Genomic DNA, 23,127 nt, shown 5'->3' on the forward strand with positions numbered 1-23,127 from the left:
TTTAAGATGCTAACAGTCATATGAGTCATGAAGCTGTATGCAAAGCTACATGTAACAGATACATATATACATGCAAGATAAAGCCCACACTATACAAATGAACCAGACAGCCCAAGCCATGTGACATATAAGCCTAACCCTGTGCACAGTGGGGCTGTCTGCGCTGCTCTTTCCTGTCTGGCCTGCTGCCTCCTTTGGAAATGTACTTCCTCTTAAGCTGTCCCTGCTCAGCTCCTTGTCCCAAGACAGTTCTCTGAACATGCCCTGACACCAGCAGGTGTTACTGTTTCACAACTTTCTTTATACACCTTGACTATTCTTGTTTCCCAACACTCAGTTCACCCCACCCCTTCATTATCAGCTCCAGGAGGCAACCTACAAATTCAAAAGTCTAATTGCAGAGCCAGAAGGCTCCCCCTTCTCTATAATGTCATATTTACAATTGCCTGCCATTACGCTTCATTGGATGTTTTTCCATTAGCCAGCTTGGAGCACATCATCAAGGCAGAACTATGCCCATACAAAACCTCCATACTAAATATCAGCAAAAATGGCAGAGTTGGGGATTTTGGTGAGCTCTCTCCACACAGCAACAAGTAGCCGGACATAAAGTGTCAAAATACACTTTCCCAGAATTCCAGAAGTCAATGGCAAGCTTACCAATAAAGTATTTAGTCAAGAAGAAACAACAGAATCTTACCTGAGCTTTGTGGTACTCTAAGTCTCACTCCGTCCCACGCTCCCAGAGAAGCAGAGGACATCAAAGACCTTGGCCCAAACTTCAGACACAGGTACCAAGTGCCAAGGAAAATATAACAGACCTTATTCTCAAGGAACTAGAGTTGTCTCTTCTGACCAGTATGGTGACTGCATTGGAGGGCAGCATAAAAGGACTGCTTTTCTCTTTCTTTTTGGAACTTTCCTGATGCTGAGGAAAGCCATGGATCAATTTTGTGAAAAACATACCAAGCACATAAATGCTACTGCTACCTGTGGCAAGGGGTAACTGCTGGAAGCCAACATCAGGCTAACCACAGATACTGACATCAAAGGTTCATACCAGAAGGCTTAAAGAGTGTGTGCTTAGACTGCATCTACATACTTCTGAGAATCGAATGCCGTGCCTACATTTCTAAAAGAGCTTGAAGGGATTGATCCAGCACCACTGCTTAGATAGGGTTCCTCACAGAAAGCCTACCTAAACAGGAGTGTCTACAATATACTTTTTAAGAGCAGATTAGTTTTGTTGTTGTTTTGTTTTGTTTTGTTTTTATCATTGTGATCCATCCATACACTGGGATTGTTACAGAATCTGGAACAAATTACATAAATAGTGTACAAGAAACTACAGAACCTGGAAGACAGACATGACAGGCATGCTCTTTTGCTAAGAAAGAAACTTATTTAATGGAAAATTAGTGACTATGTTCTGTTAGTATTTCAGTGAGTAGATTTCCTTTATACTATTGAATTAACAAAACCATTAAAGGGAAACCATATATACGGCCTTCATTCTTTTCTAATAAACTATTTTTTGCAATACACATTGGCCTACCCCATCAAATCTTAAAACTCCTAATATAAGCCAATAAGTAATGAAAGTGTACTTTTAAGTATCCCAGAGTATATTCATTTCACTAAGTCAAAGAGTTTTAGTAGTATCATGTGAAAATTACTGGGGGGGGGGGAACCCTATAGACAAATTTTTAAGTTAAAAATAAACACACAAACCAGCCAATAGAAATCTATACAAATTGTATCGAAGTCTATGCAATCATTCTTCCGAATGCTAATGCCTCTGATGGGGACTCTAAGATATAAGAACAGCCTTGGACAAGAAAGAGAATCACTTAAAACAATAGGGAGATAATCAAAAGAATAATACAAACATTTTAAAGTCAGAAGAACAATGGTGAAAACCCACCCTTGCATTTCATTCTACATACCTATGCTTCCACAACAAAAACATCAGCCTCCCAAATGGCTAAAATCTCCGATGTTCATGATTTTTAAAAAAAAATCAGATAAAACACAGAACACCTGAAAACTATCAAAAACTGTCAGAGTTCAGTGGAGTTCAGGGAAGGCTAAGGAGACATGATGGCTAAATATCATATGGTCTTCTAGATGCAATTAAGAAGCAGAAAGAGGTCATCCGGTAAAAAGCTGACCAGTGTGAATAACAAACAAACTTTAAGAGTAATGTTATCAATGTTGCGTCAATACTCTTCACACATGTACTGAATCGTTTCAAAGACAGCTATATAATCAGATTTTTTAAAAACTCTATACATCTCCTGGGGAGATGGCTCAGTTAGTAAAGTGGTTTGGGCTCACACATGAGGAAATAAGGTGTATCCTCCTCAAAATCCACAGAGAGAAAAAAAGGCTAAGCAGAGCAGCAGGGATCTGTGGCCCCAGTCCTAGAGAGGGTAAGACAAAAATGACACCTGGCGCTCGGTGGCCAGCCAGTCCGGCTGAATGGGTGAGCCACAGGGTCAGTAGAAGTCCTATCATAGTAAAAGTGGTGGAGGGCTGGAGAGATGGACCGCTGGTTAAGAGCACTGGCTGATGCGAGAGGATCTGGGAGACGGCATCTCACAACCATCTGTCTCAGGGCAGCCTCCAGAGGTGCCGCACATGAAAGTGGTACACAGACAGACACGCAGGGAAAACACCCATATTTGTGAAATAATAAAGATTAAAATGTAAAAATCCAGTAAGTGGGAAAGGCACTGCGATGTGCACTTCTGCCCTGCAGCCAGGTGGGTATGAGCAGCTGCATAAACTTGTGCATTCACAAAAACTAATATCTAGCTGTGTTTACTCAGCAAAAGACTCAGCCCATCCTGAAATATTTGGGATGCAAATTTACACTATTGATAACTCTTCCCTTAAGTGGGCATTAATCTTTGACATTTCTGAATTTATAAAATAATAAATGTTCACATAAATGATACGTGTTTCAAAAGTATGGAGATCATAACTCTAGAAAATAGTATCAGTCACTATAAAAATGAAGAGATGTGACGCTTTCTGTATATACATCAGCAATTATTTACCATGTGGACTCTCAATGTCAGATATGAAGGATACAAAATGACCTCACAATTTCTGGTTCAAAACAACATATAATTTAATGGTGCAGCAGACAAGGGGGAAAGTAATTACCACTGAGGAATAATGAAAAGGAATGAGGGTATAATAATTGCCATAAATAGAAATGAACATGGAGTTCAATGGGAACAGTTAGGCTGAGAAATGAGACCTGGTGCAGAAAAAAAAAAAGTCTCCCGAACAAAGTGCCATCCAACCTCGGTCTGAAGGAATAAGGAGGGGAAACAAAGGGGATGTTTGAGGGGGAGATGGAGGGCATAGGTTGGGGGTGTGGATTGAAGGGACGAGACGATAACAAAGCATAATGACACATGAAATACACCACTTTGTATGCATGCTAACCTAAAAGTTAACTTAAAATAAAAAGATAAGGAGCGGACCTAAACACAGAGATCAGTGCATAGAGGTGTTGCCAGCTACCCGGTCCAAAGGCACTAATGCCCACAACCAATGTGGCTACTGAGTTCTTAACACGCAATTACTGAGACAAATTGAGGAATAGGATTCATTTGCTTTGTCTTAATTGTACTTTAACTTTGAAACTGGAGTACTTCAGCATAGTAAACTCAGAAACACGTCACAAATTTGACTGATCTATCTATTAAGTTACAAAAGCAATTCAGTGCACAAGAAACAGCCTTTTCAACGAGTGATACTGAAGGAACTGGACATCTAGAACAATAAAGTAACAAACCTTGAACTAAACCCTGTTCTTCATATACAAATTAATTCAAAATGAGCTGCATCAAATGTAAGCAAAAAAAAAAAAAAAAAAAAAAAAATCAAGAAAACAGCAGAGCAGCAAACCTCTAGGGCAGATGCCTCAAGAAAAGCCTGATAAACTAGACCATCAAAACTAAAACTTTTGCTCCATAAAGACTCTTTTGAACAAGATGAAGAGGAAACTAAAGACAAGGAGAAAACAATGCACATCGCATACACGGCAGGACTAGAAGCCAAAGCGTCAAAACTCTGAACAATGGGAAAACTAGCTAGAAAAGGAGGTGAAAGACAGGGGCATATCCTTCACCAAAGACTAGTAGACAGCCAGTGCATATAAAAACATGCTCATTTCCTTTACAGTTTGGCATAGAGAGCAATATCCCTAAGGTGATTAATCTTGTTTTTCAACTTGATGGGACTCAGAATTCTTTACAAGGCAAACCTGTATATAACAAAGGTTCAGCCAACATTATAATAGGGGGCAAAAAACAAAAAACAGAAAACTCAAAGCATTTCCATGGAAACCAGAAGCAAGACAAGGGCGAGCACGTGAGATGCCCTGGGTCCAACACCCAGCACCACATACCAGTATTTAATTCATAAAACCATAGCACACTTCTCTATTTAAAAAAAAAAATTACTATTATCATGTTGAATTATGTAACATTCATATTCTGGTTTATGTAAACAAACACCTTTATTCATTTTTTATTTTAAGTGTATGATGTTTTGGTTGCATACATCTGGACCATGTGCATAGCCCACAGAGGCCAAGAAAGGAGTCAGACCATCAGGGGCTGGAGTTACAGGCGGTGTGAGCCACCACGTGTGTGCTGGGAACTGAAACCTAGTCATTTGCTAGAACACCCGGTGGCTCTTAATAGTTTACCCATCTCTCTAGTCCCAAGAAGCTCTTGTTTCTTCCAGTGTTGGGGTTCCAATAGGCCTCAAGAATGTTGAATGAATGATCACATGTTTTTTCATGTTTGCCAAAGTGGTAATAATTTCATAAGAAGCTGAGATGATGTCTTTCTCTCAGTCTAGTCAGTAGTACTTGAGACACAGCACACAAGGTCTTGCTTTAATAAGTGGTTAGATTCAGAAGCTGACCACTGACGGTCCCTCTTTCCCGAGCCCTTCCTGTCTCTTTCCTAAGAAGGCATACAAGGCAGTGTTGATACAGCAAGTCCACTCAAACACATGTAGCTCCATGCACAGAACAATTCAAGGATTTGTCTTCACTGCTCTATAAGCTACTTAGTCTTTAGCCATTTGTGCTGCAATAGGTTTTGACCTATAGAACATACAAATCAGCCAGCCAGTGCGCTGCATGGAAACATGGGTAAGTGCAGGTTGGTTAGGTACATGTGAAATATGTAAGGCAAATTGAAAATGCACAAAGCACAATGAAAAATCTGTCCCTCTGACAATAATTTTGTCATTTAATATGTGATGCACTGTAACTATCCATTTATTGTTTGATAATGCTTTTACTTTTGTAATTCTTTTGGGACTCATGAGCTAACAGAAAAGGTATATCTTGAATAAAAAAGTAGAAAATCTCTGCTACTATACAATTTCATGATAAATATGCAATATACTGCAAAATTACTACCCCTATACAAACAAATATATGCATATATACTAAGTATCAATATTTAAAGGTAACTTGGAATTATTTTAAGGCTGTACATAGTCAACATGTATAGCTACTAATGTGTGACAACTTCCTGGGAAGATGCAAGATTCATTTTTATTCATACCAGATACAGAACCCACGACAGACCAAAGTACAGATACTGCCAAACTCCAGCTTAGTGAACCAATGGGTTTCTGAGGAGTTACTTATAGGAATATGGGTGAGGAGTTGAAGGACTCTAGAAAGCCCGAGGAGCATTGCAAATATGGCTCTGGCAGGCACTGACCTTCTCCCCATTCCCTCTGCCTTACTAAAAACTGTTAGATTACATTCCTAATGCTGGGCGCCAAGGTCTATTCCCTTGTTTGGCCACTTCCCCCCTTCTGAAGCTGACTACCAAGGTCCAGCTATCAAAACTGCCTTTGCATGTCCTAACTAAGACGCCCAATCAAAATTAAACACCTCATCCCTTCACCCTCCCCCTTGTCCTCTATGTCCTGTTTTATTTGTTATTCCTTGTCTTTTGCCTCTCCTTTGTGCTGAGGTCTTGGGGTATCTTGTGTGGATTCCTGTCCTTTGAACATTATTCACAGGAGCAAAAATGACTCAAAGACAGCTGGCTCACAAAGCCCACACAGAATAGGTAACAGCTCACAAAAACTGGGAACCTAGAGCACACTGCATAGCCTGCAGGTGATGAACAGGTTGAAGAGTAGCCTTTCCTGGTGCCTCAGTTGGCCTAAATACATTCTGGAAGCTTATCTGGTTTCTGCTGCTTCTAGACAGCTATTCTAGTCTCAGAATCTTCTTTGCTGTTCAGCTTCGCTTCACTGAGGTGGGGTGGGCACTCTTAGCTTTTATTGTTTACTCTGGCAGGGAGCGGCCTAGTGAATCTGGTCAATTTCGGGGGCTTCCTGGGTTGTTTACCTTTCTCCTGAAGGAGCTTCCTGTAGGATGGAACATTTCAGTCTCTTGGGGAGTAGGGGAAGGGGGCATGACACTATTACACAACAGCTACAAATAGGGCACTCACATGTTACACTGGGAAACATACTTCTTAAGAATCAGATAAACTTACTAGCTTATCAACTAAGTTCATTTCAATCATTTTTATCCTTGTTCTTTTTTGGTGAACATATAAAAAACAAGTCAATAGTTGTTAAATTGATAGCAAAAAGAGCTGCTTGGCAAATATTTAAATGATATATTGTATCAGCGGTACAAAATGCTTTAAATAAAAAGCCAATCAGTTAGCTCTAATAACATCTTGATTTATTTTATCAAATTCACGGAGCCACAGTAGTGCTGTTAGAAATAACACTGTATAAATTGAGTTTTTGCAAGCACATATTAAAAGCAGAATGCCAAAAGCAAGGTCCCTACTAAATAGAGGACAGTTAGAGAGGAAAGTATTTCACCTGAGTTGCAGTGTATAATTCAAATTGTGCCCAAACTGTCATCGACCCAAACACTCTGTCAAATTGACAGTGGCCTGAAAATCTGTCCTCTATCACAGTACAAGTAACCTGTCAAGATTTTGCACCAAGACTGCAGTGGGGTGTCAGCTCTTCAACATGGCGGCAGGTCCTACAATATCTGCAGAACTCATGTGCAGATCAACCCAAATGACCAACATTGAGACTGGGCTTTTTGTAATCTGGCACCCTAAATTTTAGCTGCATTTTGTTCAAATCAGTGGCTACTATGTAATTAAAGTATTGGACAAATGAAGAAACAAAAAGCTGAAGATTCCAACAGCTGGCATTTAAGAGAGCCCTTGTAAACTGGAGACTGAGTCACCAAGAGGAACCAACCAGCTATGAAAGAACAGTTTATGAGGCTCCATCTTGAAAAATTCTGTAACTGCACATCCAGTTTCTGGGGACAGTATGGGGGTGGGGGTCAGGCTCTGTTTAAAATAGAACATGCTCACACAGATGCCAAAGTAGAAGAAAACTAAAAAGGCACATAATTTGGAGCCCATGACTCTGTCAAAGCATTCATAATAATCCTAAATAGGGACAACTGATCAGACAGACTGTTTTGCAAAACTTCCAAAGAAAACTCATCAAATTGGAGACAAAAAGATAATGCCTGTAAAAATATTCACATTTGGGCTGGAGAGATAGCTCAGTGGTCATGAGCACTCACTGCTCTTCTGAAGGTCTTGAGTTCAGTGCACAGAGGCACATGCAGATAAAGTACCCATAAACATAAAATACATAAATAAACACATCTTTAAAAAATACTTAGGTTTAAATGTTTAATACTGAAACACAGCTCCCATGATGGAAGTCTCTCTCTCTCTCTCAAATTTCATTTTGGGGGGAAGGGAGATGGGAGGGACCGGGAGGCATGATGTAAAAGACACAAGGAATAAAACGATTTTTAAAAAAGACATTAAGCACATTAGCACACTAGAAAATGACAGAATGTTACTAGTGATTGAAAGTTAACCAACATTCTATTTTCTCTTTTTAAAATCTAGACCATCTAATATTCCAAAACAGAAAAATAGCTTATCTGAATTTTCCAGAAATTTTCTAAATCTTTAATTTGAACATTTTTAGGTCATTATATCATTCATAACTCCACACTCCAACAATCTGCTATGCTCATGGGAAATCTGTATGTATACTCTTCAAAATTTCATGGAAAATATATTTTGTTCTAAAAGCATGACAAACATTAACTCAAGTGCAATTTATGTTTGATGTCATGTAGCCTGCTGACTGGAAAAGCAGAAAACAAAGACCTGAAGCTAAAATAGATGGTTCTCCCAGACTGCTGGATTTCAGTGCTCAGCACTCACGCTGGGCAGCTCACACCTAACCCTCCACCTTCAGTGGGCCTCACTCCCCCTTCTGGCCTCCAAAGGTATCTGTACACTCAATGCAAATGCACACATAGAAATAAAAGTAAATCTAAAGCAAACAAGCCAAAACCATATCTTGTTAGGATTTGCTTTTTTTTTGTATTAATTAATAATTTGTGTATGTGTGCACATACTCGTACACACATTTTCTCTTGTGGATCCAAGATCAAACAAAATCTGTCAATCATGACCACAAGTGCTTTGGTCCACTGAGCAATTCTGCCAGTCTCTTCTTAGTATTCATGTTTGCTTCTTTGTTTTTGTACTAACTGCTGTCATCAGTGTCTAGGGTGGTACCTCAAACACAGTGGGCATTTATATAAAACTATACTTACTAAGTGAATGAATTTCTTCAGTAAGACTGGGAAAATATAAAGAAGACTTTGAAAACAGTGCCAGAGAAAGGAAGCAAAAGTCAAAGCAGAAATGAAACCATGAAACTGGCTATGCAAAATTCTTAGTAACTTAATACTAAAGATCACACTGAACCAATTATTCATTTTTAAAATAAAATCATTTCACACAATAGTTTCACACATTTTCTAGGAATAACAAGTAACTCTTCTCAATTTCTCTAAGAAAAAAGCTCCACCAAAACAGTTACATAAAAAGTTATTCAGGGATACTCATGAACTCTTCAAAATGGATTAAACTTAATATGAAAGAGCAACTTCATTTTAAAGTCAGTAAATGCACATAAGAAATATAAAATGGCAACAATATAAGAAAAAACAATTCATGAATAACAGTACTTGGAAAAGGTCAGATAAATATTGCAGATTAAAACCGAAACAGTTTTCTGACCTCCAGGCTGCAAGTCTTTCTATCCATAAGGATTTTCTGCCACCGTGTGGAAGGTTGTACAATTGCACATAATTTAAAAACTACTTGACCTAGAGCTATTAGTTTAATCCCTAGGTTCAAATATTTGAATAGCTAAATACAGTTGTAAACCACTTCAAATGTTAAATTCTATGTAAACCTGTATACAGCCTCCATCTCTCTTTTTCCTGAAGAAAATGATTTTGATCCTACCACAAGAACACTATGTGGCTGACACTCAATTTCAAGTTTTCCCCTTATTATTTTGTGTGGGCGGGAGTGGGGGCGGTGTTTGATATGGGGTTTCTCTGTGTAACAGCTCTGGCTGTCTGTCCTGGAACTTGCTTCGTGGGCCAGATTGGCCTCTAACTCAGATTAAAGGCATGAGTCACCACCACCTGGTTCCTATATTGTCCTTTAAATATTCTTATATCTCCTTACATCAGGCACTGAAATGCTAAATTAGGCAAAAGAAAAATCAAACTTATCTCAGATCACTGGTATCAGGTTTTTTTAATTTGATTTCTTTATTTTATTTTGTTTTCTTAAATTTGGTTTGTTTATTTATTTTATGTATAGAGGGTTTTGCCTGTATTCATGTGTGTATATGTGTACCATGTGTGTTTCTGGTACTCTTGAATATCAGAAGAAGTATCAATCCACTAGAACTGGAGTTACAGATGGTGGTGAACCACCATGTTGGTGCTGGGAATTGAAATGTGGTCCTCTGTAAGAGAAACCAGTGCTAGTAACCAACCAGTAAGCCATCTCTCCACCCCACTTGGTACCAGTTTTTATAAAGATCAAATATGGATTAATTGCCACATAGCAAGAGACTAATTTCTGACCACATCAGGACCTGAAATGTTGGGAGAAAGGCCAGTATTGTGTGAAACATAACTCTGTGTTCTCATATTTATGAAGAACCGTTTAATAAATTAAGCCTTGATATAAATTCTCAATCTCTGTAAGCACCACAATAAACACAATTAAATTGTGAGCTTCTGTGCAACTGGGGACATTCACATAGATTTTTTTTTTCTGATAAAATGAGTCCCTAGTAATTTTAAAGCAAACATAAGCAAGGACTTTTGTCCTCACCCTACTACCATAAACTGATGACAAAGTGTACACACCACTACCATGCAGTGTTGGAAGCAGGAAAGACCAAATGAAAGTAGTGCTTTAGGAAATTAGGAAACAGGGGACAGAAGATAGCATAGGATATAGGACTGGGGCTGTTTTGAAACCATTTTAGACTCTGACTATGCAGAAAAATTGAACCATTTAAACCAAATGAATCGTGAGAAACAAAACTACTGGATCAATTATGGAGCAAAATTCTCAAATGAGTAACTAAAACAGAATTTATGACAGCAAGCACTCTCCAACAGGAGGGACAATGCATTGGGGTGAGACTTTGCATACTTTCAAACTTCAGGGTCAAGAGAGCAAAACAGAAAAGCAGAAACCAGTTTTCAAAAAGACAGTAACATGATCAAAGTCACACTTTATACAGGTAAAAGAGAGTGTTGCAAGATTACTTATAAACTTACCACACAGATGTTTGGAGGTACAGCAATTGGGATGAGACCAATAGGTCAGAATTCTGAGACCATAAAAGAAAGGGAGTCAACAGGATTTCACAACTAGTTGGATATGGAAGAGAAGGAAACATGAATATAAAATTACATAATTTGCTTTCCTTTTAAATCTCTTATTTGTCAATCCCAACTTCTTATTAACCCTCTTCCTACTCCACACAAGAGCCAAAATCACTAACGCTCATCAGACACTGTCCACAGGGCACTGACCAACTGGCATGCAAATATTATCTTATTTGATTCTTAACCTTAGATGGCATATTGATAGGAACACTGTGGCTTGGAATGGTCTAATTATCCAACAACACACACTCAGTGACTGCCTGTTAACCAATGTCAAACAATCACTGACCTTAAGATTCTCCTGCTCAGCCTCACAAATGGCCAGAAAAAAATGGGCTTCCAAATATACATAAAAATACAAATCTCATGTTAATGGAATGCTCTGGTTAATTTAAGACTGCCAGTCAAAAGCAAACAATTAGTAATTCAACTTGGGGAAATCCACAAGTTCTATGCAGGTTTTTAACCAGAGGAGGGTAGTGCCCCAATAAGACTACCTTGTTCAAGAATTATTTATACTCCAAAAAGGAAATAAGAGATAACAGAGTCCAAATATCCAATAAGTAAGTAGTAGGTTCCTCGACAAACCTACAAAAATATAACACAAAAAGAAAAAAGATTTCCACTTAACTCACAGCACAGTTAACCTTATCATGACAATAATATTTTATCTTTTTTTGTTATGATCTATCACACTTATGCTACATTAACAAATAGTTGTATGTATCATGGTGGTGCACGCCTTAATGCCTTAACACCAGCACTTGGAAGGTAAGGGCAGGCTGATCTCTCCAAGTTCCAGGTCAGCCAGACCTGTCTTAATGAACAAGAGAGAGAGAGAAGAAAGAAACAGCTGTGCTGAGTGTGATGGTATAGTGTTGACGTCTTTAACCCCAGCACTTGGGAGACATAGACAAGCATAGCTCCATGAGTTTGAGGCCAGCATGGTCTATTACACAGTGAGATCGAATCCTTAAAAATAAAGGCTGGTGGTGGTAGCTCACACCTTTGGGGGGCCAGAGGCAGGAATAGCAAGATCCCAGCTGAGTTCCAGGAGGTTATCCAGAGAAACCCTCTCAAAAACAAAAATGAAATTTAAAAAAAAATTAAGGAAGAAAACAGTTGTTTATGACTAGTTATATTTCTGTATTCAAACTAAAAGTATATTACCATTAATATTATAAATATTTAAAATCAATAAACTCTTAAATATAATGAAACTACATTTAGTAAACCAAGAAATACATTCAAAAGTACCATATATATCCTATTTTATAACTGCATACTATACACAAAATTTTAAAGAAAAAATATTATCAAGATACGGGAATATTGTGTTTTCTAAAGGTAAAACATAAAACCCCTAATTAACACTTCACTCTGTACAATCACCCTTACTCCTGCTTTCAGGTAAAAAGGGCTGGAGTTAAAACAATGTGGTGTCTCTCAATTACCAAATGTCAAATCTTGGTTTGTTCTTTGCATCACACAGAAATTAAATTTTCTTCTTTCTAGACACATCCATCAGCATTTGTAAACAAAGCCTCTTTAAAACACAGTTGAATTATGCAAATGACTTTTGCACAAAGAAACAAAGTATGGGTTGATTATTCGTTTAAAAAATGATTCACAAAAGAACTTGCTTAAATAGTAAGTCTGCCAGTATACCTAAAACAGTTGTATTTTCCAAAAAAAAAAAAAAATCAACTTTCTAGAAATATACTCCAATGTAAGTTATTGACATGAATATCAAGCTTCAAAAACTCCTACTACTAGTCTTTATCCTGATATGGTAGCAGGGAAAACCAATGAATTAAATACAATGGCTAAAAATGACATAGAAATGTATATTTAGGATAGTTTGAGCCACACTCACATGACTATATTAATAACCATCAACCTACAAAATTCATCCTTAAAAATATAGTCAAGGGTTACCAAAGGGTGGAGTCAATGTTGAAAGGAAGCCCCATGCAAGAAGGAAATATAGAAAAAAGAAACCCAGAGAGCCTCATTTAACTTTGTTTCTAAGAAAACCTCTTAATAGGTAGAAGGCTGTCTTAGAGTTTAATTGCTATAAAGAGACACCATGACTATAGCAACTCTTATACAGGAAAACATTTAATTGGTGCTGGCTTAGTATCAGAGGTTTAGTCCATTGACGTCATGGTGGAGTAAATGGCAGCATGTAGGCAGGCATAGTGCTGGAGAAGAAGCTGAAAATTCTACATACTGATTTTTAGGCACCAGGGAGTGAATTGTAACACTGGGCGTGGCTGAAGCATATATGAGAACTCAAAGCTCACCTCCACAGTGGTACACTTCCTCCAACAAGGCAACACCTAGTGCAACATGGCCACACCTCCTAATAGGCCACTCGCAATGGACCAAGCATTCAAACATGAGTCTTTGGGGGCCATTCCTACTCTAACTACCAAATTCCACTCCCTGGTCCCCACAGGCTTGTAGCCATAACATAATACAAAACACATTTAGTCCAACTCCAAAAGTTCCCATAGTCTTTCACAGTTTCAAGAATGTTTAAAAGTCCAAAGTCTCTTGAGATTCAAGCAATTTCTTAACTGTAATCCCCCTATAAAATCAAAAAATAGATTACATACTTTTACAAACAATGGCATACATAATCATTCCAAATGGATGAAAGAGAGGATAGTAAGGAAATACTGACCAAAGCAAGATCTAAAACCAGATGAAAAAACTGTAAGCAAGCTCTGCATCTCCTTGTCTGATGTCAAAACACTCTTCAGCTTCCAACCCCTTTAAGCTCTTTTGACTGAAACACACTTATCTTGGGCTGGTTCCGTTCCCTGTTAGTAGCTTTCCTTGGCAGGCACCCCATAACTCTGGCATCTCCAACATCTTGGGAGTTTCCAAGGCAATTCAGGATTTAACTTCAGACTCCCGTGACAAATAAATGGCCTCAGTGTTTTTTCTTAGTCACAGAGGGAAATTCCATAGCCCCCTTCCTCTGTCCTTGACTCTAAAGCCAGCATCATGTGTTCAAAGCTGCCTGCTGAGGCTCCCTTTTTCAATTACATCCTCACCATCTTTCTGTTTTCCATGGTTTCCTTCACTACCTAAGCTTGGCTGTCCTGTAACCTGCTCTATAGACCAGGCTGTCCTTGAACTCAGAGATCTGCATGTCTCTGTCTCCTAAGTGCTACCACATCTGAACTTCAGCCGTTCTTTTCACAGGTTGTAAACTTTGCTGGGTAAAGGTCTTGCCCTGAGGTCACCACTCCCTTTATTCCATTTCTTAATCTGTTTATCTCCTTGAACACAGGAGTTAGCTATATTCCACATTCTGGTGACCATTTCTTCTTCAAATTGTACATTATGTATTTTTCCTTGTCTGGTTTGCTCCTTTTCATTATAGCTCTTCTTAAGGGTGACCACTAATAACCACATGACAAAGTCAATACTAGGCTGTTTTGAGATTTCCTCTGCCAATACAATTAATTCAAAGCTCTTCACTTTAACCTCGGGCAGATTGTTAGGACAAGGACAAAAAGCAGCCACATTCACCAAAATATCACAAGAACAATCTCTAGGCAACATACTAAAATTCTTCTCTTCTGAAACCTCTTCAGCCAGGCCCCTACAGTTTAAATCACCCTCAGTCCCACTGTTGTCCATGTTCCTACTAGTATGGCCCATTAAGCAGTACTTAAAGCATTTCACTGCTTTAATAACCCAAAGTCTCAAAAACATGGTAAGACCTATCATAACAATACCCCAGTACCTAGTATCAATTTCTGTCTTAGTTAGGGTTTCTATTACTTTTGAGAGATACTATGACCATGGCAACTCATATACAGGAAAATATTTCATTGGCACTAGCTTAGTTTCAGATGTTTAGTCCATTATCATCATAGCAGGAAACATGGCAGCAAACAGACAGGCATGGTGTCGGAGAAGGAACTGAAAGTTTTACATCTTAGTCCATAGGTAGCAGGGAGTGACTTATAACACTGGGCATGGCTTGAGCATACATGAGACCTCAAAGCCTACCTCCACAATAACACACTTCCTCCAATAAGGCAACACCTGGTGAAACAAGAACACATCTCCTAATAGTGCCACTTCCCATGGGCCAAGCATTCAAATACATTGAGTCTATGGGGCCCTATATATTCAAACCACCACAAAAGCTATGCCTAGGAAAAAAAAAAAAAAAAAAAAAAAAAAAAAAAAAAAAAAAACCAAATCTGATGATCTAAAAATGAAGTATTTTGGATATATCTTCTAAAGAGAAACAAGAAGGATCCTGAGGGCCCCAAATCACCACTCTTGGCTTCGTCCTATTATTTTCAGAGTGCCATCCTATGAACAAATCCATAATCCCTGGCATCTCCAATGTAGACCAAAGAGCTAGCAATAGGAATGATAGGGAAAAGCAGCCTTACAATAATGAAGAGGTGATGTTGAAAAAAAAAGGATGATAAGAACACAGCTGCTGCAAGCATTGATGATATGATGATGATGATAACAAGGATTCATCAAAAAGGATGGCTATAGCTGCCTGAAAACCATGATGATAAAAACCAAAAGAATGACAAGAAAGGTCTGAGGAAGTAGTTATAATGAAATTGAACTGAATTACCTGTTTCTATGTAACTCTACAAAATGAGCCCTTTGATAAAGTGTTTCTGCTGACCTTAAATACATAATTAAAGTATGATCACCTGCTGTTTCTAGAACTGCTCTAAAAACGAACAATTTGCATAAAATGTACCAGATCTTCTGAGCACCTTGACTACACTTAAAGATGTACATCTTTCCAAACATTTTACAGTAATTCTGGCTTTGTGTAGCTTTCTCTTAGCCTTCCAAGGGCACTGAAAGCCTAGCACAAAGCCCCTTTAAAACAGCACTAACCATTGTTACTGTACAAGTTCTGAAGTTACCAATGCAGTGTATGTATCTTCAGGTAAAGCAGTGTTAACTGTTGCTACTGGCTACAACTTCTGAAGTTCCCAATGGCTCAGTATCTGCAGCTTGTCAAATGAGTAAGTGACACAGCAAACTGCCTAGACTGTGCTTTACATGAGTCACAAAACAAGATGTCTTTTGGAGAGTTCACAGTTCAAACTATGTTGTCTGAAACTAGAAAAGCATTCTTGTCACTCGTGTGACCACTGTGTGCTAGCTATGCCATCTACCACCATTCTGAGTTTTGTATACAAAGTATATGCATTTTTTATTATGTGGACAGTTTTTAAGCAAACTACAGTCCTGGTAATGGGCAGCAAAATGGAGTGCCACTACACCAAAGTCCTGAAATGTCTAGCACTTTTAAAACCAATCAAATAAAGCATAAACACTTCAGTGTTTTAGCACTTAAAAAGAAAAAAAAAAGCATAACTATGCCTCAATTATAGTGATTTAGGAGTACAGAAGCGCAAAAACTTGTAAACAAGGCAAACTCAATCCCCCCTTGGGAAATGAGCTAATTAAATCTGCACACAAGGAGAATAAGCTGTAGTCTCTGAGGCCCAGGAGGTTGTGTTAATCTGCTTAATCTATTAACAGATACAGCAATAATGTCAAGCAAAAGTGGGTGCATTAAAACACAGGACTGAGAGAAAACATTAGTATGAGTCCAGCACTATCTAGGTAAAAACAAGCAATGAAGCTAAAGGACCCTTCGCTACTGCAGATGAAGTGAGGTCTGATGAAAACAGTCTTCTGCCCACTCCACTTCCCCTTATTTTAATGTCATGCTCACTAAGCAACTAAGTAGACATGAATCCAGTCTCCCAGGAAGGTTAGGAGATGTCCACAAACCCTCCTTTGCCAGTTTAAAGTCAAAGAAATCTTTAAACAACAACAAAAGAATGCTTTAGATCTGGCAGTCAATTTTGACATGATTGAACATGAAGTCTTTATTTACTACATTTAATGTGAATGGTCAATATTTTTCCAGCAAACATAATGTATTTGATTACAGGTAACAGGTATCATCCCAGATCCCAAGAGGATATTTTGTAATGTTCATTGTAGACTCCCTATTAGTCTTTAGACCATCTAAAGTAATTCTTCTGAGGTACAACTGAGAAAGGGTCCCCTGGAAATCAAGCCAAATATTCTGATTTCCAGAAAAGGACATGTTCTTTATTAGTCCCCAGCGGAAAGAAGCAATTGGTAGTTCAGTTTATATTTCATTATTCTATAAGCTTAATTAACATGAGCTGAGATTAGCAATCCAGCATCTTTGAGTATCTTGGTAAAGTCCAATCCAGAATAAAAGATCATTACTGGGCCTAGTAACCAGATCTTAGGGGTGGCAGATGCCCACCTCAAGTCTCTTCCTTAAGCCTACTACCAGTTTCCAAGACACAAAGGAAGCACAATAACACATTTTCACAAGACAAAACAAATATTAATGAACCCCCCCAACTGATCTCACTGCTATCCTACAAAAATTTTTAAAAAGTAAAAAAAACTAAATACAACACAACTATTAAGTAGCAACTTAATTTTTAGGAAATTAAGTTATTGGACAATCATGGAATATATATATATATATATATATATTCTAAATACTAAAGCTGATAGGGCAAAGAATAAAATACTGAGTTTGAAGCTGCACATATTTAGAGTTCCATTTCATTTCTAAACTTCAGCAAGGAAACAAGACTATGTAGCTGGCATCAGTATTTATACAAAAATATGAAAACTCCAAGATACAAAATCAGAAGAAAAAGGCAAGAAATCTTTATTCCTATATCAGAATTCTTTTCTACTGTTGGGCAGCTACACTACTTTCAATGTCTTACTTGTACTATATCTAAGTAATATAACAATTTACATTATTTGTATGCAAATCAAAAAATGTCTGTTAGACTCCCCTTTGCCCGTCTTTATTTTGTTTTTCAAGACAGGGTTTCTCTCTGTAACCCTGGCAGTCGTGAATCTCACTCAGGTAGACCAGGATGATTTTGAACTCACAGAGATCCTGAGAGCTGGGATTAAAAGTATGCACCACTACCACCAGCCCATCTTTTAAGTTTAAAATGTTAGTGTTTTCCTACCAAGTTAAAGAAGTTTATTTTTATATATTAATGCCATCAACCACATTTTTTCTTTTTTGTGATTCCCATCAACCACATATTAACTTCTACTATTTTCCCTTTACCTTGTAAACAGTTTAAAACTAGAATTATTCAATTTTATGCTAAATTTGATTGTATTTAAAATACATTTTATTATTGATTCCTTGCTATAAAACATGTCCTCAAAGTTAACAGAGAAGATGAAAGAAAAAACAAAATGCAAAACCGCCTGTAAGAGTATAGACTAGATTACACCATTTAATTAAACAAATTAACACATCTCATGACACAATTATATAAGAAAAAGCATTTTCTGCTTTGCCATTAATTTCAAAGGTAAAATATATTGTTTTTTTTTTTTCCCTACGGAGACAACAGAGGCCTAAAGAAACTTTTAAAAAATTTACACAGAAAATAAATCCACCCAGTCTCCATTTTCTGTATGTGTGTCTGTCACTTCTTCATTCCCTGCCATCCTAGGCAGGTCAATTCCAGAGCTGTGCAGGGCACAACAAACTCTTTTTTCTTAAAAGAGAGAGAGAGAGAGAGAGAGAGAGAGAGAGAGAGAGAGAGAGAGAGAGAGAGAGAGATCCAGCCTCAAATATTTAAAGCATTAATACATTCCATACTGCAAGGATGCCCAGTTTTACACCTTCTCTTTTATCCCATTAGGGTGGCAGTTAAAGACCGTGATGTGTCTAAAACATCTTAGAAGATATAACTTACATGACATCACTACCCTATAAAGCATCACCATTCAATCACCACCCCACATAGAGAAGGAAGCTGCCATGAGAACATGCAACATAAACTGAGAGGTGCCCAAGTAACCCTCTGACACTTGGTTGAGCCATCCCTTCCACACACGTACAATCCATGTAGGACAGAGCAGTAATTCATTCCTTTTCTTCCACAAGCTAAACAAACTACAAATATTCAAAAGCAACCAACTGAGGGCTTCAAATACGGTGAGGCATTATTATTACATTATTAAAAATTATTAAAGTTTATATAAGTAATATAACATTATTAAATTATCAAAAATAGTAGAAGCCATCAGCTCTAATTATACTAAGTTAAAGAAACTTTAAATATACATGACATGCAACTTAGTCATTTATTTTTATCCGATGATCCACCTAGAAGTCACAAATAAAAAGTAATACCTCAGATTTACAAAGGTTACATGAACTCTTGATAGTTAAAATACTGGGGTTAAATTTCTGCTGATTCATCAACTGCAGGACCACCAGGCCCCAACCCATAAAACATTTTTCTCCATTCAAAAAAAAAAAATGTAAAACGACTTGACCAGTGGAGAAGATGAGCCATTTCTTCCCTATGAAAACAATTCAACTAATGCATTTGGAAGGAATATTGGGAACAGAAAAGTAGCACAGGAACACAACCACAGCATACAGCCATGATGCTGAATTAGGCAAAGTTTAAGGAGAACAGGACACTTGTGCAGCCTCAGATTCTTGTTCCAAAATATTTAACAATGTGAAAAGGAAAAATACTGATCTTGTATAGTATATGAAGACATATACTTAACTCACAGAGTGGTATTCCAAGTTCATGCTACTAGCAACTTTGGGCACTGGTAGAAGTCTTTTGACTGCAAAGTGGTGGGAGTATATGTAAGTGGGAATGATCATACATCCAGTTAGGCAAGAAGTAGGAAAGATTCAGGGATGAGGTATAGGATAGGGAGAGAGAGAAAGAAAGAGAAAGAGAGAGTGGGAAAGAGAGAGAGAGACTGGAGGCTGGAGACTGAACTCAGGACTTGGCACATATTAGGTATGTACTCCATCACCGACCACACCCCAGCCTCTTGTGGTCTCATTTTGAGAGGAGGTCTTGCTAAATTACATGGGCTAGCCTTAACTCTCTTGCCCTTGGCCCTGCGTAGGATTATAAGCACCCGTCACCACACTGAGCTCAGGTTGCTATTTTTCTTTGTTTTTCTTTGTTTACATATAACAACCAGCTCCAACAAGAATTTCCAAGACTTCTGAAACTACATCAAATCTCTCCCAACAGTAATGCCCACTGAGTTTATGGCCTCACACTGGAATCCCACTTCTTAACTAACGTTTCCACCCACTCTCAACAGGTCACACTGGGAATAAGCTGTCAGCACATTATGAACAACTCTGATTGATAAACTTTCCCTAAACCACAGCACTGACTTAACAGTAAAATCACCAGGCAGGTGAAGTAGATAACTAGTGCATGGTTATCTACGGATATCTCACTGCAGGCAGGCATGACCTTAATCAAACTATCAACACATTTATCATAACGTGCACCCTTTGCAAATGTGTTGAGGACAGCTCACCTCATAATAACCTTTCAAGAATGCACAACATGTATCTAATCATGAGTAGACGTCAAATAAATCCAAATTCATACATTCCTCCAAGTAACAGAAGTACTTTTCAAAAACGTGTCAAAGTAAGAAACACTGAACAGCTGTTGACAATGTACAGAAGATTAAGGGTGGGGGAGATGCCTAAATGCTGAGGGGAATCCAGTCCTGCTCCTGAAACAGAGACATTTTTGGAAGTAGTGATATAGTGTAAATATGCTCTGTTATTAGGAGTTCCCAGCTAAAATGTTACTTTCTACATGTTGATAAATGCCCTGGTTGTATGTTATCACAAGAAGCAGCGTGGTAGATTTTTGTGAACTCTGCCTTGTCTCTGCATCTCTTCTGTAAGTCTAAATTACTTTAAAATAAAAAAAAAAAAAAAAAAAAAAAACACAGTGAAATGGCTGTCATCAAACTTCCTGTGATAATCAACACATTTACCCAGTTATCTTGTATCCTTTCCTTCAGCTTTTTGTCAACGTATTCTAAGTTCTACCCTTTCCTACATTTTTCTTAAACATTCCAAGTTCTTAAACTTCAAGACTTCTCAAAGTAGACTTTTCTTCTCAGCAACAACATAGTCTTCTTGTCTAGTTTCAAAGAAACTCAACAGATTCAACATTATAAACACCTTAATGCATCATAGCTTCACTGTAATTAACAATATACAAAGTGCTTTTTAAATATTCTAGCTTTAGCTGAGCATGATGGCACATTTATGCCTTTAATCCCACCATTCCAGAGGAAGAGGCAGGGGGATCTCCAATTTCCCGGCCAGCCTGGACAGAGAAAGTATCAGGCCAACCAGGGCTACACACAGAAACCCAGTCTCAAACAAAATAAAATAAACAAACAAGCTTTGAGATACTTATTGTAAATACTGTTATTTTACAGATAACACTGTAAAACCAGAAAAATTAACTAATGTGACGTTTAGTTAATGTAAAGGTTTGAATTTAAATCTAGTTTTTTTTCTGACTCCAAGACCAATTACATACTTAAAGAAAGTGCTCTGCATTTAAAAAGACTAAACCTCCCCAGCTTTGGACAACCAAATTACATTTAATAAACCAAGACTTTTAAGAAAGCTCTAAATTTCTCTTTAAAATGTCGATGATTTACAATCAAGAATTATAGGATTCAATGAAAATGTTTACCCTAACATAACCTTTATGTTGTTTTAAAGGTGAATGCCACTTAACTACTTTCAATATGAAAACTCTATTTTATCACAGCAGTTTCTCCCCACAGCACTCTGCTCCCCAATTCCTCTCTCCTCCTGATATTTACAAGGCAGGAGGAAATCCTACAAGATTCTCAGCACCATGAAATACCCTTATCTTTTTCCCCCTTCATTCTTAAAAAAATTATTAGGGCCACAGAGATGATTCAGTCAGTGAGAAAAGCACCTGCCACAGAGCCATAGAACCTGAGTTTTGGTTCCCAGGACCTATGTGGTGGAAAAAGAGAACAGACTCTCTTAGGTTATCTTCTGTGTGTATCCCCCACACACTCAAGTAAAATATGTAATTAAAAATAAGGAAGGCGAAAAGTCTAACAACTAAATCCAAATGCGTTCATCTCTTTAAGTATTAGCCAACAGTGCAGTGTATGTTAAAAAGTTACCAGGATTTGAGAGCCTAAAGCAAACAACTTTCAGCCCTATGGTGGTAGTGCACGCCTTTGATCCCAGTGTTCTGGAAGGCAAATGCAGGTGGCTGGATCTCTGTGATTTCGAGTCCATCTCAGTGAGTTCCAGGACAGCTAGAGCTGTTTGTTACACAGAGAAATCCTGTCTGTAAAAGCAAAAAAAGAAAAAAGAAAACAACTTTCACCTGGCTTAAATCTTTGCATGTTATCTAACTGATCTATCAAGTGGAAAACTTACTAAGGCCCTAAAATGAAAATTTAATAAATGATCAAAACAAACTTAACTCTGGAAGCTAAGTAACGGCACACTGATAATCACACCGGCCGTACAAGGCATCCAAAAAGCCAACAGCCAGCGAACCTGGAGTACTTAACAGTGGGTGATGTACTAAATTCTGAGACACCCCACCCTCACGTCTCCAATACCCGACAACCTCACTCTCACAAAGTAGATCTGAACACCGGGGAAAGTTAATGTGCTCGAGCAGCGAGCCTGTAGAAGCTTGAGGGGCTCACGGCGGAACCTGAAGCGCTGCCGGAGCAGCTTAAGGCTGTTTCATTCAAACGCCCTATTTGGCCGTGCATGAACCACGGCGAGCAGCTCCGCAGGCCGGACACCACTGAGGAACCCCAGAAGCCTGGGATCAGGGAGGGGGCATCACTTGCCTCCCATTCCTGCAAGAAACGCTGGGCCTCGCCAGGACCAACAGTCTTATGTCTCCTAAACTCGTCCTTCACGTACTGATCACCCAGGGCTTTGAGATCCGGGGGCAGAGCCCGGTGCAGCTGCAAGATGCGCTTATATAAGGAGCGGACTCGCGAAACATGCCACCCCGGCATTGCGCCCCGCGTGCTTGACCTGCTGCGCCTGCGCAGAAGGTCGGCGCGTCTCCGCCCCACTGGGAAGTCGCCGGCGGTGGAGGAAAAGGGCGCGCGACCTTCATCCGGTTTGGTCCGTCGTCGAATCTTGTCCTTCCGGAAGCCCGAATTTTGGTGCTGACAGAAAAGAGCCCTCTCTCTCCCTCCCTCCCTCTCTCCATTTGAGGAGTCGCTGCAATTTCTTGGTTTCCTAGGGAAATGTAATTCTTGAGTGAGCGAGCTGTTACCGTTTAGAGTTAACTCATCTTCGTTTCCGTTCTCTTCGTCAGTTCCCTCTTAATCTGAGAAACACTTCGTCAAAGTCA

General features: G+C 38.5%; 1 protein-coding gene across 2 annotated transcripts in view; it reads right to left on the bottom strand.

Moving 5' to 3' along the window:
* Sdhaf3 (succinate dehydrogenase complex assembly factor 3) overlaps positions 1 to 22,783 on the bottom strand; it is a 47,149-nt gene extending 24,366 nt beyond the window's left edge. The window contains exon 1 of one of the 2 annotated variants that reach the window (XR_007834025.1): positions 10,733 to 10,767. Coding sequence is in view for 1 of the 2 variants with exons in the window: in XM_051177136.1 (XP_051033093.1) it covers positions 22,610 to 22,783 (174 nt within the window). In the remaining variant the exon portion in view is untranslated. Of the gene's footprint in view, positions 1 to 10,732; positions 10,768 to 22,609 lie in introns of those variants that run through there. The other variant, XM_051177136.1, reaches the window with a different exon arrangement.
* Positions 22,784 to 23,127: the final 344 nt, after the last annotated feature.

Source organism: Phodopus roborovskii, unplaced genomic scaffold, assembly GCF_943737965.1.
Source record: "Phodopus roborovskii unplaced genomic scaffold, PHOROB, whole genome shotgun sequence".
In the NCBI taxonomy this organism is placed as follows: Eukaryota; Metazoa; Chordata; class Mammalia; order Rodentia; family Cricetidae; genus Phodopus; species Phodopus roborovskii.